We start from the raw sequence: 17,708 nt of genomic DNA, 5'->3' as shown, positions 1-17,708 counted from the left end.
AGTCATCAAAAAGAACATAAATTAAGAAAATTGTTGTCAAACCAACCAAATATTCAGAAAACTGAACAGACAAGAAAACAATCAATGAAATGAAGAAAAATGAACTGAATAACCAATGAAATGGATGAAAAGTTTAATCAAAATTTGCAAAATAATTATGAAGTGAACAGAAAATGAAGAAAATATCAGTTATCAACAATTAAGAAAATAATCAGCAAAATGAGCAAAATGAAGAAAATTATAAGATAATCAGCAGATCGAACAAATTAAGGAGTAAATAATCAGTGAAATGAAGAAAATGAACTGAATAACAAATAAAATTGAGAAAAAAAAATCAGCAATTTTATCAATAAAATGGAAGAAATAATTATCAAAATGACCAGAAATTGAGAGGCAATAAAATACAGAAAAATAGTCAAAATTATTTCTGTAATGTAAAATAAGCAAATTCATTAATCATAGAAATGAAGAAAATCCTTCCATCCTTGATGGTGATCCATGTGTTACATCATTGTTGAAAGAAACATTTCTGGTTAAATAGAAGAGACTCATTTTTAAGTGATTGATTTATGATTTCTGTAACTTTTAAATTTCCACTATATGGTTGCTTTTTTAAATAATGGCTGATGAATAAATTTTGATGACGCTTGATGGTTTAAAAAGTTGTGTCCATGTGTTACATTAATTTATTATGATGTGTTTTTACTGTTTATTTAAACCTGACTAGATGTTAAGTCAAATTGAATAAAATAACTCCTCATAGATTCCTCCTCGATAGTTTTAAATCCCTTAAAAACATTTGAATGAACTGCAAAGTTTAAAAAAAAAAAAAAAAAAACACAATAGATTTAACTATAATTTTAACAGCTTTGATTCAACATTTCCACCTAATTGAATTTGACTCTATTAAATATTGAGGGTTAGTTTTTTCCAAACACATTCTCATGAATATTTTTCACCTTCACTGACTCAATCACATGATGTTTCTCTGGCTGTGCGGTCTCTGCTGCTGAGGATTGTGGGTAAGAAGCCTGCTTGCTTTGCCTGAACAGAGTGTTGTGTTTTTGTTTGTGCAGATGAAACCTGATGTTATCAGCCCGAGGTTGTCAGTCTGGTTTTTTCTCACCTACAACTAACACACAACTCAGACATACTGCTCCTCTTCTGTGGTGCCTGAGGGCGTCAGTTTTATGATTTATGTCATCAGAAAATTAAAAATCAAACAGCATCACAACTGTTTCATACTTGTAGATTTACAGTTCTTAACATTAAAAGCGTACACTGTGCAGCCGAGTCATATGATCTGATCATATGTTGCATCAACTTGACAAAAACTAATCAGCATCTACATAATCTACAAAATCATCAACAAAATAAAAAACAGTCACCAAAAAGGTTACAGTATTCGTTTACATTTGTCATTTTCATCTTTATTGTCCAGTTTAAAACATTAGCTTTTTGAGGTTCTGTTTATACCAAAACTCAATTAATATAATTAATTAATGAAAAACTTTAAAGTTGTTGCATGTCCATTTTTTTCCCTTCATTAATTAAACACACCCAGGTCCAGTCATGAAGTTCTATGTTTCCACTGTCTTTGAATGTATCTTTGCTAATAAAATGGGTAGAAAACGTGCTGCATTCAGTGCTACTGAGGACATTACTCCTTAGGTCTTGAAATGTGGATTTTTTTTTTTTTTAACATAATCTGAACTCTTATAGAAGTGCTGAAGTTGAGTTGGAAGTGTGTTTTTTGAAAGCAGAGGACAGATCCAGTCTGAGGTTCACGTCCGTAAGTTTAAACCTCATGTTCATCATAAAGTTTGACGTCAACAGTGACCCCACCCAGTCTTAAAGACACCGTCCTGGAAGAGTCTGATCAAACCAATAGATCTTAAATGAAGCAGCAGCCCATGAGGCGTTCACTGCAGCGTCTAAACAGAACTGACCTTCAGGATGAGCTGACTCGACAGTGGCCCTGAATGCATCATCAGCATCAGCTGTAAACAGTTGGTGAAATGTCAGAAACATGTAAAACGGAGTCTGGAAGAAAAGTCTCATGTTTAGTGTAAACATTACAATAAGATGTTAATCTTAAAATAAGATGAACTAGAGTCATTGTTGGAGATAAACTGAAAGAACAGTGTGAACAGGATGACAGTCATGTGACATTACTGACCAACTGGTATTCTTCAATTTACAAGCTGCTTTATTTTCAGGATACAGCAGTGGTTCCCAGCCTTTTTTGGCTCGTGACCCCATTTTATCATCACAAATTTCTGGCGACCCCAGACATTCAAATCTGAGACTTTTTTTTTTTTTGCTAAAATTAATTTGTTTTTCATCATGTAACAGTTTGCTATACTGTGTTGCAAATCAAAGTTAATTTTAGACGACAGTTAGTCTACATAATATAATTATTATGGACGGAGGCAGAAAAGCCAGGTGTAGATTACTGCACAAAGTGAGAATTTGATTTTCCGTGGTCAGGATATGTACAGTCAGTCCAGCTTGTATTTACAAGGCTGACAATTAATACTGAACAAACAATAACTCGAACTATGAATGATGAAAGAGCTGCAGCATCTGAAACTGACCACAATGAACATTTGAAGATAAACAGTACCCCAGTGCCTCAGTTTCAGCTTCAGAGTTTGTCATGTCTTTTATGGATGGTGATTGTCTCTCTCAACTCACCGTATATTTTTATTTGTACGTTTTTGTTTGTATTTTTATCAATTACTAGAAATTCCAGTCAACCCCAAGTGGGGTCCGATCCCCAAGGTTGAAAAACACTGGGATACAACATCAACGTGTCAGAATCATGTGAAAAGATCTGGTTTAACTTATAAATGTAAATATCATCACATGATAATGATCTGCTTTTCTTCTGCAGATCCAGCAGGAGTACACTTAAGTATCATCAGTACTGACTAATATGAAATGTTTTTTATGATTATTTGCGATCAAATCATCCACCTAATGATCATAACTTAATGTTCCTTGTGTTCTGATCAAATGGGCATGTGTATCTGTTGTGTTTAATGACCTGATGTTGACAGTGTGTTCATTTGACGATATGTTCGCTGACCTGCTCTGTATTTCAGTCCATCAGGATTAAACTAACAATGATTGTCTTGTTTAGGTTGACGTCGTGGGGTCAGAGGTCACCGTGCAATGCCTGAGGGGTCTGCTGACTCGTCAAATGACGTTGCCATGGGTGAAGGTAAGAACTGACCTGTAAGGGTCTGTCATGTCGGGATTTCCACTGTGTTTGAGCTGTTATTTGTTTTGTGTTTTTCATGTTGTGTTCTCATGTCTGTAAAGTCAGATTTACTGTGATTCGAAATGACCAAGTACAGTTTGGTTGTTTTCAGTTCTTTATTTGTTGTCACTGGGTTGTGTGGTTTCCGCTGTGAAACTTGGGCCAGGTCTGAAGTCAAACTGAACCAGAGCAGTTTGTTTGTGTTGTAAGTCTGTGGTCTGTGTTGTGTGTCTGCGGTGACAGAGCCTCTTTGTGGTCATCGTGTTCGGTCGGCAGTGGAGGGAGCCGGCGGTGTCGGCCCCCCCATTAATAAAGCCACACAATAGACATCTGTTCAACCCAGTCTGGCTTTAATACGAGCTCAGTTTGAGTTGATGATGACGTCAGACCCATTGGATCTGATCATCACCACGGTTACTGATTGATCTGTTACAGCTGTCAATCATCTGAAGAAACAAAAGAAGACAGGAAGAGAGGAAAGGAGATGAGGTTGAAAAGAAGGATGACAAGGGAGGAGGGAATGAATGAGGAAGGAAGGAGGGAAAGAAAAAAGGAGGTGATCAAGGACAGAGGGAGGTAAGGACACAAGGAGGTGTAAAGGAGGTAATGAAAGGAAGGATATGAAAGAGGAGGTAAGGACATGAGGGGCTATTGAAGAAAAGATGGAGGTAAGGAAGGAAAGAAGGAGGTAGTGAAAGAAAAGGGAGACGAAAAAGAAGTAGGTGAGGGAGGAAAGAAGGAGGTAAGGAGATGAAGAGGTAGTGAAATAGACAATGAAGGAAGGATATAAAAAGGAGGTAAGGACATGAGGAGGTAAGGATGGATGGATGGAAGGATGAAAAGAGGGGAAGAAAGCAGGGAAGGAAAGAGGGAAGTAAGAACAGAAAGAATGAGGTAAGAAAGGTAGGAAGGAAAATATTGAGTGAAAATAGGAGATAAGGACATGAGGAGGTATTGAAGGAGGGTGGAGGTACTAAAGGAGGAGGAGAGATGAGGGGCTATAATTCGTTTGCTTTGATGTCATTACTCAGAGGTCAGAGGTCATTCCGTGTGCGTCCTGTAGGTGGAGCTTTAACACCTCGGCTGCTCACACTGAGTCTAATTGGATTAAACCCTAAACCACACCCCCTCCGGTCAGAGCTGACCAGTCTGCACATCCAGACCTCAGTCTGCCTCTCAGGTCTAGGTCCAGATCCCTCAGGTCGCAGACTGCTGTGTTTAAGGTAGGCTCAGACTTTTCATGGTCGTCTGTTTCAGTTTGACTGGTGTTATTGACGGTTTATTGATGTGTTTGTGTTTAGTGTTGAACCATGGACAGGTATGTCAATAATAACATACGCTCTTATGGACGTGTGGTGTGAACTCTGATCTGGTCCTTCTTAAGACCAGACCCGAATAATCAGCTACAGGACACAAATCCATCCTGAGAATCTAAATCAGTAGGAATCACCTACATGTATAATATCATGTGAGATCATATGTGTGACTTGGTATCCCCTGTGACCTGTCTTCAGGTGGAGCTCTGAAATCATTATTTATTCCATAATAATTTCAGTTTTAACAAGAAGAAATGCACAATATTCACAACAGTACAAACTTGTATCTTTATTTTGTCATTTGAGTGTTTTCACTCTATACAAACAGTGGGCAGTTTAACATAAATCATCCCTAAAAATGTTTGGATGCTTCGTTTGTTGATTGAACTGACACTGATGACTTAAATGCACTTTATTTGGTGGTTGATACTCAATGGATTCTGGTCACATGTCATGTTTTAAACACAGCCTCAGCTTTTTTTTAGTTGTCAGAGTTTGTCAGAGACTGTCAACCAGTAGTATATTTTAATTTCTAAACCTAGAATTGGGAGTCTGAATCAGTGAAATGAATCTAAGCGTATTTGTTTCCGTAATTAGTTCACTTTAAAATATCATATTTTTAAAGTTTTGTCTAAAGTTAATTGTTTTATTTTGGCTGAAAATACACTCTTTCCAAAACTATCTTTGGTGATTGCATTAAATATAGAGGTTTTTACGTATATGGTTGTATTTTATGCTAAATACCAGGTTAATTTTTTACCTTCAAAGACCAACAAACCTTAATGTAATCTTAATTTAACCTTAAACCTTACCATAGTGTGAGGTAAAAGGAAATTAGTATTATGCAGTAACTATGTGAATATTCATTTCTCCAGAAGGCTCCATTGAAATTCAGATCTGTTCTTCCAGGTCCTATTCAAACACAGCAGAAACGGTTTCACAAAGAACACACAATAAAATCATAAAGGCAACAGTAAGGAGAAAAAGGGAAGTGAAAACCCCACACCAGTGATAACACTCCTGATATTTACAGAGTGCAGAATAGGACAGGAGAAGAAGAAGTTTATTAAATCTTAGTGGGGAAAAAGCAACATGAAGCAACGTTTATCTCCTGGTTTAGAGACGACCATTGTACACTCATAACACATAATACAGGCTCATCTCTAACCCTGCGGTGAAGGAGTGGACTTGGTGATAGAGCAGAACATCTGGACCATAATAATACTGCCAGACCTCAGTCAGGACCACAAACGGATCTAAACTGATATGTAAACATCTTTGTGTAAATGTATCCGATTGTTCATATTTGGTTTGGTTTTTTTTACCAAAGGTACAACTTGACGGACCAGTTCCTTTTAGACTCAGTCTCCTGTTTCTCTGTTTAGTCCAGAACCAGGACAGTGGAGGCTTCTCTTTACTTCATCCTGAATTCTTCTGGTTCTGAGTGTCAGGACCTTCTAAAATAAACTGGCCTCAGATCAGCTTTTAATATAACTCATCCACTTGTAGGCTGTGATGTGGACGTTAGACCTGAACTAGTTTTTATCAGAGTTTGTACCTGATGAGGCCACATCCTCATCCAGGTCACAGGGCTGAACCTGTTTTGGTTTCAGGACCACAGTGGGCTTTAGCGGTACTTGCACCTGACCTCAGGACCGTTCAGTCACTGAATGTGTTTACTTTAACTGTTATATATTTGGTATTATTTTTATTTTGTAGGTTTTAATTCCTGCATCTTTTACTCGTCAGTGGTCACCTTTACTCCTAGTGTAACCTATGTTCACTAGTCTTTAACTAATGTTAGATTTGGTTGAAAAAATGCATCAGGGTTCCAATGCATCCTGGAAAATCTGGAAAACCTTGAAAATGATTGGCCAATTTTCCAGTCATGGAAAAGCTAAGGAAAATGAGAAAAAAGGTCAAATGTCCTGGAAACAGTGAAGTTATCCTGGAAAATTATTTATCCTCCCCTTGCCTTGTGACGTTGTATGCCTAAACTTGTGATGAAACAAAGGAAAGTGTTTTTCAGTGATTTATTGAAAATATAGAAATATTTTTAGAGGAGGTGCAGGAGAGAAAGTAAAAGAGAAGAGAAAGCTGAGATAGGAATTGTCCATTTGAACATTGTAACTCCAGTTTGTCAGGCTAATGAAGTGCTACACTGTAATCTGTGGGCATATTTGCATTATTCTATGACACGTTTGTCGTAGTTATTTTCCATAGATAGACTGCACATCAGATTTCCTAGTAATAAACATGGAAACAATCTGGGTAAATGCAAGGTACAACTGTAGAAAAGAACACTTCCAAAGAATGAGGGGGACAGGGGAATGGATTAGCATATGATGTGATAACTTGTCTCTGTAGCGGCTGAAAAATGTCCTGGAAAATAATTTCATGGAAAGAGCGGGAACCCTGTGCATTTATTTAATGTAACTCAGCACCTTTGAGATTGAGGATTCAACGGTAGATTCAGAGATTTGAGATAAGTGGATAGTGATGGAAGGAAGGAAGTTAGAGAAGGAAGATATGAAATAGAAAAAAAAGAGGCAAGGAAAGTGATAAAGGGGTTAAAAAAAGAAGCAAGGAAAGGTGGAGGTTTAAAGAAATGAAGGGAGGAAGGGAAAGGAGTTTAAAAGGAGGCAAGGAGGTAGGAATGAGTATAAGAGAAGAAGGTAAGGGTTAGGGTAACAAAGAAAGGATGGAAAGATGTTATAAAGGAAGCAAAGGAAGGAGGAGGTTCAAAAGGATGGATGGAAGGAAAGGAGGAGGATAAAAATGAAGGAAGAAGGAAGGCTGGAAAGGAAGGAAAGAAGGAATATGGAGTTTAAAAGGAGGCAAGGAAGGAAAGAGGGAAAAATAAATGGAGGTACAAAAAGATGTGAGGAAGGTCTACAAGTGTAAAGACTACCTGACCAAACCCTCAGTCACCATGGAAACGACTAACGGATTTCATAAAACAGGTGTTGTGATATGATGTTGATTTACACTAGTGGTCCTGGGGGAGGGGTTAGGAAGCCCCGCCCACAGGGGGCGTTGCCAGTCAGGTGTGGGCAGAGCCAACGTTCAGGTGGAGGTTGAAGTGGTTGGTGTGTGTCTGCTGGTTGTAACATTTAATCCTCCTCTCGCCGTGAAGGATTTACGACTTCATCCTCATTAGACGGATTAAACGCACACACAGACGCACACCGCAGATGAAGGTGTGTGATCTGCTCATCATTATCAGCGTACAAAGGGTTAAAGAAAGATTTTAAGAAAAGTTTTACACTTCATCATTGTCCAAACTGTTCTCACTGTGACAGAGCAGCTTGAATTCTGGGAACGCTGCATCATCGTCCACCTGCTCATTTCTCCACCTGTCAGGAAGTGATGCGTTGCCTCCTGCAGCCAATCATGAGTCAGACGTGGCGATGCAGTGTCGCAGCTGGTCTCAGATCAGCTCTGTGGTTTCAAAGGGGTTTGTTGTGTCACAGAACAGACATCCATTATACAGCCGCCTGGCCCCGCCCCCTTTCTGAGACGCTCCGGGACATAAACAAACAAACACATAAACAAATGCCCACAGAGGGTGAGGAGACGACTGGCAACCAGAGACCAGGTCCGCCAGGCTAACATCTGCTGGGCAGATAGAAGCATCATCAAAAAACCATTGGCTTTTGTCAGGATGTTTTATTTGCATCTTATGACGATTTTAGGAAAATAATATGATAACGACTGAAACATCACAGTGAATAAACAACCTGAGAATCACATGAGAAAACACTGAACAGGTTGAAGTTATGGAGCTGAACTTTCACTGTAAACACAGCCACATATGCACATCTGTTAGCTTTCCCAAAAGGGTCTCGGTACTGGTTTTATCAGTCAGTGCGATATGAGGTGTGGATTCATTTCCTGGTATTTTGGAGGTAGTTTTCTGGAAGAGTTTATAGAGAAAGGGACGTAACAAAACAAAAATTATGTAAAAGATCTACTTTGAGACGGTGGTTTGGTAGCAACAAAGCTTTTGATTTGTTTTATGACTGTGTTGCTGCTAAAATTAATGTTATTAGTGTCGGACCAAACATTAACTTCCACCCTGTGTTACTGACAGAATTTGTGATATTTCGTAAGATGTGAATATTGACCCTTAACCACCAGCAGGAGCTGTTGTTGCAGTGGCTTCAACAGCACTCACTTCAGTTCACTTTAAAGGACTGAGTCTCAAGAACGAGGTGGTTCACTGCAGGGTGACTTCCTTTTACAGGGTCACACGGTTCTGCAAAGCCCCGCCCCTTTATAATGCTGCCCGTAGATGAGTTTCTATTGATTCCAAAGTGACAGGTTTCACAGATTTCAGCTGACTTTGCAGCACTCAAGTAAAAACTGGACACTTTTTCCACCAGATGCACATCTAATAAACATCTAGACCAGGGATGTTAAACACGCAGCCTACGGGCCAAAACCCGCCAAAGGACCAAATCAGTCCACGGTGCCACATAACATTCATTCTGAACCTGCTTTATCCTCACTAGGGTCACGGGGGTCACTTGGAGCCTATCCCAGCTACATAGGGGCGAAGGCAGGGTACACCCTGGACAAGTCGCCAGTTCATCGCAGGGCTGAACATATAGAGACAAACAATCACTCTCACATTCACACCTATGGGCAATTTAGATTAACCAATTAACCTGTTAGTGCATGTCTTTGGATGGTGGGAGGAAGCCGGAGTACCCGGAGAGAACCCACGCAGACACTGGGAGAACATGCAAACTCCACACAGAAAGGTCCCACCCCTGTCGACTGGTGTTGGAATCGAACCCAGGACTTTCTTGCTGTGAGGCATGAGTGCTAACCACTGCACCACCGTGTCGCCCCCACATAACAACCTAACATAACAACAGTTGTCATTTACAAGTCAGGCTATTTATTAATTGGCTACATAACAACCAATTAATAAAATAGCCTGACTTGTAAATGACAATTGTAGATATTTCTCTTTTAGTGTGAAAAAAATACAATTACATGACAAAAACATTTACATTTATTTTATCTATTCTTTCACAAAAAATGTGAAAAATCTAAACGACAAAGAACAATTATTATGCCATTAGGGGATTTAGCAATATTTTGCTGTTACTAAATTTTTGTGCATTTGTAGATCCACTCCGATCTGTAGGTTGTAATGCACATATATAAATGAGAAGCTGAGGCATAATATTGTTAAAATTGCACTGAAACCTTTTGTACTAAAACAGTAAAAAAATTTGTAGTTAATATGTACAGGTTGTTATGTTACTATTTTGCTGTTCCGACTCACTCCAGATGAAATTGGGCTGCATGTGGCCCCTAAACTAAAACGAGTTGAACACCCCTGGTCTAGACAATAGAATTATGTTTTTAAGGTGTACTTGTGTCAGGAGGAAGTGGACTTTATTTTAGGCCTCTCACTGTATCATTCATGAGATTTCACAACAAAAATGTGATCTGGGGGTGATAAAAACAAGCATTATAATAGATAATTATGATCAAGTAATGCTTGTGATGTTCTCCACCCCTCTGACCAGAGACAGGAAGTGAACCGTTCCATACTGTGAAGAGAACAGTCCATCATCTCTGATCGTTGGTACAACTTTCAGCTGCAATTAAGAGACAGAAGCGTATTTTCAGGACCCAATACTCTTTTCTCCAGTCGTCTCTTTTTATTCTGAATCATAGCTGGAGTGGTAAACTTCATGGACATGTGCTAAAATCTCCATGTGGTCTGACACAGCAAGTATTTTGTCTCATTATATTGACATTTCAGTCCAATCAGTGATGTTAAAACACAGACACAAGGACCAATTCCCTGTTGAACTCAAGGGTTTGTTTTTATTAGTATTTCATGTCTTTGCCATAACTTTGTGTGTAATTACGCCACACGACAAAGACCTTTATTTCTGTAACTGTAAGGTCTAATAGTGTTAGTTGTAGGAGGAGTTTGTGAAAGTATGACTGGAAATGCCAAAAGCTGCCCATTCAGTCCATTCCTGTTGTGTTTAGGATTTGACTCCGAGGCTTATTAGTGCATCTGGATATGTTACGTGTATTTACCAAATGTGGTTCTTCTTGATTAAGGTTTACATGGCGCTCTTGGGCTGTTTTCCACATGTATGCATAAAAATCCTAAAATGTCACATTTTTCTGAAATGTATAATTTTATGTTTTTTTGTATCATGTTCAGCCTCTAGATAAAATGTAAATTGATAGAATAATGATGATCGTTACTGTTTAACCCTTTAACAACAGCAGTCTCTCTGGCGCCACATTTTGCACTTTACAGCATTCAAATTACTCTAACTCCTGTATCCACAAAATTCAAATGGCATCGGAAAGCTGAAATCCTAAACTTTCCGACAATATAACGCTATACGGCGGCAATGTGGGACTCCATTTCAAGTAGAAAGGAACTTGATTCAAAGACTTCCATACAAGCTAAAAAATGCCCGTAAAGAACAAAAAATATGAAGCTATAATATAGATACTGAATGTTCAAGACCAAAAAGCGTGTTTGAGCAGATAAATAGGCAAGGCAAGGCAGATTTATTTGTATAGCACAATTCATACACAGGGCAATTCACAGTGCTGTCCAAAACTGAAAAGAGACAAGTTAAATAGATTAAAGTTATTTCCTCAATCTCAAAAAGTTTTGTTGTGGACCTTTACAGTTATTTCTGATAATAGATTTTTTTTTTTTTACTAAAACACTGTTTTAAGCATTTATTATTTATAACAATCATAATTTATAGTCAGATATTGAAAGTTAAGTTCTTCCTGAAAACAAAGGTACAAACGAACTGGCGAAAAAGACATTTTCTGACACTTTTTTATTGTAAAGAAAACATGAAGACACCTATGCGACCTGTTATAATGGCAGTCTTAAAAGGGTTAGAGCGTAATCTGACACGATAGGTCTTAGTGCGGTCTGTCGTTGTATTTGTGAATATGTGAGCCTATCTGCAGGTGTGTTGACCCCCATCCCGATCTTCTGTTGTTTGTTCAAAGTGGTCGTAGGAAGTTAAAGGTCATGCATCTGCAGGACACCTCACTTCAAACACCAAACCTGGACAGATGAGGAAGGAGAAGCTCATGAACCTCCAGCTCAGGGTTTTGGACTTCACTGGTACATATGAGGGTTGGAAAATAAAACCACAGAGGCAGCAGAGTCTGAACCAGGAGGACGACTTTCTATTCAGATCCACCATAACGTCTCATGTTACAAAACATCCACTTTCACCTGTCGTAACAGAAGCTTGTACATCACGGAACTGACACACATCTTTGATCTGGTCTCGTTTCTGGTCTGGTCTGGTCTTGGTTTAGGTGGTCTGTGCAGTTCTGGTTCTGGAGGACCTGGTTTTATTCATCATCATGTTTCTTTCTGTAAAAACTTTCCTCTGTTACAGACTTTTCCCTGTTTATGTCATCAAATTTTCCATGGTATTAATGATCCAGACAAATATTAAGGAAGAATATTATTTAACAGTTGTAAATCTTGAGCCAACAGACTTCATACGTTCTATTTTCAATCTTATAGATGATGTATAACAGTCCTAGTAAGTCCATGAACTGCACATACGAGCTGTAGAAAGTCTGGACTCTGTACGAGGAGGCGTGGAATCAGCGTTATAGTGCTGAGAAGCATTGTGGGAGCTGTAGTGTCCGTGTATCTCCACCCCCTGCTTCCTGTATTTTCATATCTCCTCCCTCATCGTGTCTGGGGTCCAGGTCTCTCCAGTCTATTGAACTAGTGCAGTGTTCAGGCGTCTCTGAAACAACTGGGAAAACTAACCCTATTCTCTGTAGTATAGTAAAAACATCTAAAGCCGTTGGTTCTGAGGGTTTTCTGGGTGATGGGGTATCAGAGGAGTTTGTGGCGGAGTCTGTCCGGATCTGGATCAGGAGGAGGACCTGGAGGAGGAGGACAGGTTGCTGTGGTGAGGTTTTTTTTTCGGAGGAGGAGATCCGCATCTCCTTCAGGAGTGCTGGTGATGAGCGGCGGCTGAGACGAGCATTCGTCCACCGCTGGTTTGGTGAGATGACAGTCTGGTTTGATGTAGTTCATTCACAACATGAAACATTATTTTATTAATTTTTTGTTTTTGTTGTTTTTTCATCAGTTTTTGTTTATTTTGTTGACTTTTGTGACTTGACTATTTGTTCATATTCTACTTTTATTAAATTTTGTTAATTTTGTCCCATACTTTAAGTTTTTATTTATTTGTGATTATGCACAGATTTTTGTTACATTTTTTGCTTGTTTTGTTAATTATTTTCTTTGCTTTCATTACTGTTTTACTCATTTCATTGATTTAGTGCTCATTTAAACCCTGAACATCACATTACATTTTCTTTTCTGCAGTGAATGGAAGCATCCTTAAACTTTAGTGTGTTCAGACATGAGGTTCAACAGTATGTTTACAGTTTGTGTGTTTCTGTGCGTGGTCTAACCGCCGCAGGTCAAAGTTCAAGTGTGTGATTTCCCCTTGAAGGTGTGTGTTTGAATGTAAATGCTGTGTTCTGATTGGCTGCCTGCTGCTCTTATCAGGTTGAAGTGTCCAAAGCTGTAAATTCCCTTCCTGCTGGGTCAGTGAACGCCTCGCTGACTTCACCCTGGCAGGCAGCCAGTCAGAGCTAACGGACGCCGGAGTGTGTGTGTGTCCGTGGGTCTCTGTGTGTTGGAGTGAATGTGTTTTGCTTCAAACTGACTCTGTTTCCTGTTTGTAGTTCTTTGGTCTTTTAAAGAGACACAGATCAGCTGCGGTTTGTCAGCGTCTGTTTCCACATGTATGACACATATATGTAACATAAAGACGATGTAGGGAGACAGAATGTGTGTTTGGACTGAGTAAGCATTTCTAGTGTTTTCTGTTGCTTTTTACTGGGGATGAGGCCAAAAATAAATCATAAATCCCTGAAATCTACAAGTAGAACAGACTAAAGCCTCTGAAGCATGTGGCTGTTATTACACCACAGAGGGAAGAAAAAACTGTTCAACAGAGGGAGGCAGTGTTTCTACAGTTTAAAGTGTAGGTTATGATTTAAACATGTATATGGAGGTGTCTTAAAACTTTTGTCCTGTTTAGAGAGTCTGACTGAGCCCCTTCTGATGTCTACTTCAGTGTGAACAGTGTCCTGCAGGTGGCGCTGTACCACTGCTGACCTCTGACCTCCGAATGTCTGTGTTGTCTCCGTCTCAGGTGGATTCACTCTTTTCAGATTCGTAGCTAAATCGGCTGAGCGGCGTTTATCCGGTACGTCATCACCAACCGAAAAGTCGCGGGGCGGACATTTTGAACAGCGATGATGGAAAACACTGAAGCTGATGTTTAGGACGTCAGACAATTTTAACACAGATTATCTCAACTGTCACAGTTTGATACCACAGTTCAGTCTGACAGATTGACAGGAGCTTTTGTGGAGTTTGTGTTGAACTGGTCATTTGTTGTTGCTAGCTGACATTAGCTAGTGGAGGAACATGAAGCCCTTTCACACAGATTTTCATGCAGAAAATTGACACAGAAATGCATAATATCGAGGTCTTGTGGGTCTCGTCTAAAGATCATATGAGGATCTTCTGACACAGAATCACAATCCACAGTCCTCTCATAAAATGTAGTGGAATTCCTCCCAAACTCTTCCCAGTTTTGCTCAAATTTCTAGTCCTCATGTTCCTAACTGTACATCCATCTGTGACGCTGCAGTATTTCAGTAACTCCACAGACTGTGGCCCCCACTTTTAGACTAAATCCACACTAACATAAGTTAGTGTAATAAAGCATCTGTATAAATCAGACTGACTGCACATCAGAGTTCAGAAATTGTTTCAGAACATCACAGACTGATGGTTATAATTCAGTGTCTAAAGTCATCATTTCAGAGAAACCAATCAGTTTTACCCTTTATCTGTGTTAATAGTAACTCTAACCATAGAGTGGGGTGCACAGAGTAGAAACTTACATAAATATTCTTATATGCATCTGATGATCTTTTATGTGAGAAAAGCAGACATCACCTTATCAGCAATCTTACAAAAAAATTATTTCTTCAGGAAAAAATCATGTTATACAGATTCTGCAGGTTAAAGACACTAAAACCAACACTTTAGAGAAGAAAGACAGTAACAGCTCATAGTGTAAAATACTGTTATACAGTGATAAGCAAGATATTTAACTTCGACACAGAAGACAAAGTCAGCATCTTCAGCAAGGGATGTGATTTTTTTATTTAATTTTATGTTTTTCTCAGTTTTAGTTTCAAACCAGCTGAGTTTCTTTCCAATTCTTAATCATGAGGTAAAACTGAAACCACAGTCTAAACCATCCATCCCAGAACCTTCAGTTTTTGTCAAATAAATTTTCATTTCATTTCAACCATCAGTGTGTTTTTCACAGACATCTATTTTCAAACTGATCAAATATTATTGTTGATATTGATATTGATTAATATTATAATTATATCTCACACTTCTATCACATTGAATGTAATACAAAAGGCTGATGTTTTGTCTCTTACGCAGTGACAGTAAAATTGTGAAACACAAACTCCTGGCTGGAAATCACTGGTTCTAAAACAAGTGTTTGGTGTCCCAGAGGCTCCACCAACTTTTATATTTTTTGTTTGCATAGAATCAACCAATCAGCTCGGTTATTGCTTTGTCATCTGTGCGAGTCCTCGACTTAGTGTGTTGTGTTTGTCATGGACACAGGCCAATAGAGCTAATGTCAACAAATTACCAACTCCCAACACAAACTTCACGTGACCACATGAGCACACATGAATCCTCATCATGCTGTTCAAGTTTTTCCATTAGAACTGAGCACAGTGTCCGACCTGTGGATGAATAAAAGGTGGTGTAATAGATCAGCTGGGGGGACGCTCTGCTATGATTGGTCCCTACGTCGTTAGCTGTTGTTGTAATGCTAATGCTAACACTAACTGTGTGTAAAGCTGTCATGACGCTAAAAGGTGAAACTGCCTCTGCTGGACGTTTAACTGCGTTGAATTACGCTGATGTCAGTTTTAGTCCATATCAGTTAGTATTGTTTCAGACTACACTGCAAAAAAGGGTGTCTAAAAACAAGATTAAAAAAAAATCTGAGGAAAAGGTACGCAAAACAAGTGAAATATCTGTCCATGCAGCAAGATAATTTCACTTGACAAGATTTCTTGAATTAAGATTGTTAAATCTAGAAATAAGCGTGCCTACAGATGTATGAACACTTAAAATAAGAAATTAACTCTTAGAACAAGAAATCATCTAACACTTCTAAATCTAAGTGTGTTTTTTTATCTTGGCAAGAACCAAATAATTTGTGGTGTCAAGACAGAGACAAGGAGACATTCAGGGTGTATGCCTTCACCAGCACCCTTGACCCTCTGGAGCAGGGGTTTCAAACATGCGGCCCTGGGGCCAAATGCAGCCCGCCAAAGGTTCCAATCCGGCCCTTGGGATGAATTTGCAAAGTGCAAAAATTCCACAGATTCATTTTAATTCAGGTTCCACATACAGACCAATATGATCTGAAGTAAAATATCCTACAAAAAATAATGACTCCATATTTTCTTCTCAGTTTGATGTGAAGAAAATATTACATTATGTCTATAAATAATGTCAACTTCAAATTTTGTCTTTGTTTTACTACAAAAAGACCCATCAAATTATGAAAATATTTACATTTACAAACTATCCTGCAACAATAAAATGTGAATAACCTGAACAAATATGAACAACCTGAAATTTCTAAAGAAAATTAAGCACAGTTTTAACAGTTTTCTGCCTGTTACTGAGTGTTTAGTGTCTTTGTAGATCCAATCCATAATGCACATGTAGAAATGATAAGTTGAGGCAGAATATTGTTAATATTGCACTTATTTTTCTTAAGAAATTTCAGTTTTTTCAGGTTATTCACATCTTTTTTGTCTGGATAGTTTATAAAGTAAGTATTTTCATAATTTAATGGGTTTTTTTTTACACTAAACAAAGGCTAAAATTTGGAGTTGTCATTATTTATAGGTTATTTTGCTATGATTTTACTGGTCCGGCCCACTGGAGATCAAATCGGGCTGAATGTGGCCCCTGAAAGAAAATGAGTTTGAGACCCATGCTCTGGAGGATTAAGTTTGGAAAATGAATGAATAAAGGATACAGATTAGAGAATGACCAAACAATGGAGCTCTCGGAAACCACTTTATATATATTGAATTTGTCTCAGTCACTGTTTCTAATACATGTATTTAATATTTCAACAATAGTCAGTTAAGTGGAACTAGTTCCTTTACAACATTGACTGGAAGATCTAACCTTTGTGTTCATTTATCTGAGAAACTCCAGTTAATACAAAACAGAATAGGCACGAAGAGCTTCTGAAATATGGTGTATATTGTTAGAGATAATTTAATTCCAGAGGTAAAATTGATTGTCCTATTGGTTTTGATGCCACATCGTGGTGGACATGTTATGTTCTGACGATATCCTGGTCCTTTAGGTGAAACCAGATCTGCTTTCAGTCACAGTTCAGAGGCTGATGAATATGGACGTTGAGAGATTTACCAACAGTTAACAGATGTGATGCCATTAACCGGAGACAGAATATGTTAATAGAGCAGAAAACTGACCAATGAAAGAGCAATCAGAGGGGTCCCAGTAAGTAGACCAGTCAGAGTAAAGCATCCCAGCAAATGGACCAATCAGGGCAGAGCTATCCATATAACAGACCAATCAGAGCAGAGCGATCCAGATAATGGGGAACATCCTCTGGTCAATCCATTCTTACACCGACTGTAAATAAATGAGTCAGCTGGAATGAACCAATCGGTATTGATCAGATTGGCATGCAATTTGAGAGATTATGTGTTGATCTGTGATTGGCTGATGACACTGGTGGAATGATTTGACCAATCATTAAATATTTTACTTCACTAAAGCTGAGACGTGAATCTGGTCACGATGGTGTTTGATGGATTTTCTAATCAATAAACCAATTAAATGATGAACAGGTGATGATAAAGTTTCCTGGATCGCCGGCCACTGCCCAGGACCCAGTGGAAAACAGAGGTGGTATCATATTTAAAGATTTTCTAACAAAGCAGACCATTGTCAAACTGAA

At 38.6% G+C, this 17,708-nt stretch overlaps 1 protein-coding gene across 1 annotated transcript in view; it reads left to right on the top strand.

Moving 5' to 3' along the window:
- The first annotated feature begins 3,171 nt into the window (after positions 1-3,171).
- LOC115414959 (pleckstrin homology domain-containing family G member 3-like) overlaps positions 3,172-17,708 on the top strand; it is a 32,029-nt gene continuing 17,492 nt past the window's right edge. The window contains 1 exon segment of the mRNA XM_030128339.1: positions 3,172-3,226. Coding sequence (XP_029984199.1) covers positions 3,178-3,226 — 49 coding nt within the window. The 5' untranslated portion in view covers positions 3,172-3,177.

This window comes from Sphaeramia orbicularis, chromosome 24 (genome assembly GCF_902148855.1).
Source record: "Sphaeramia orbicularis chromosome 24, fSphaOr1.1, whole genome shotgun sequence".
NCBI lineage: Eukaryota > Metazoa > Chordata > Actinopteri > Kurtiformes > Apogonidae > Sphaeramia > Sphaeramia orbicularis.
This window is presented reverse-complemented; position numbering and strand designations above follow the sequence as displayed.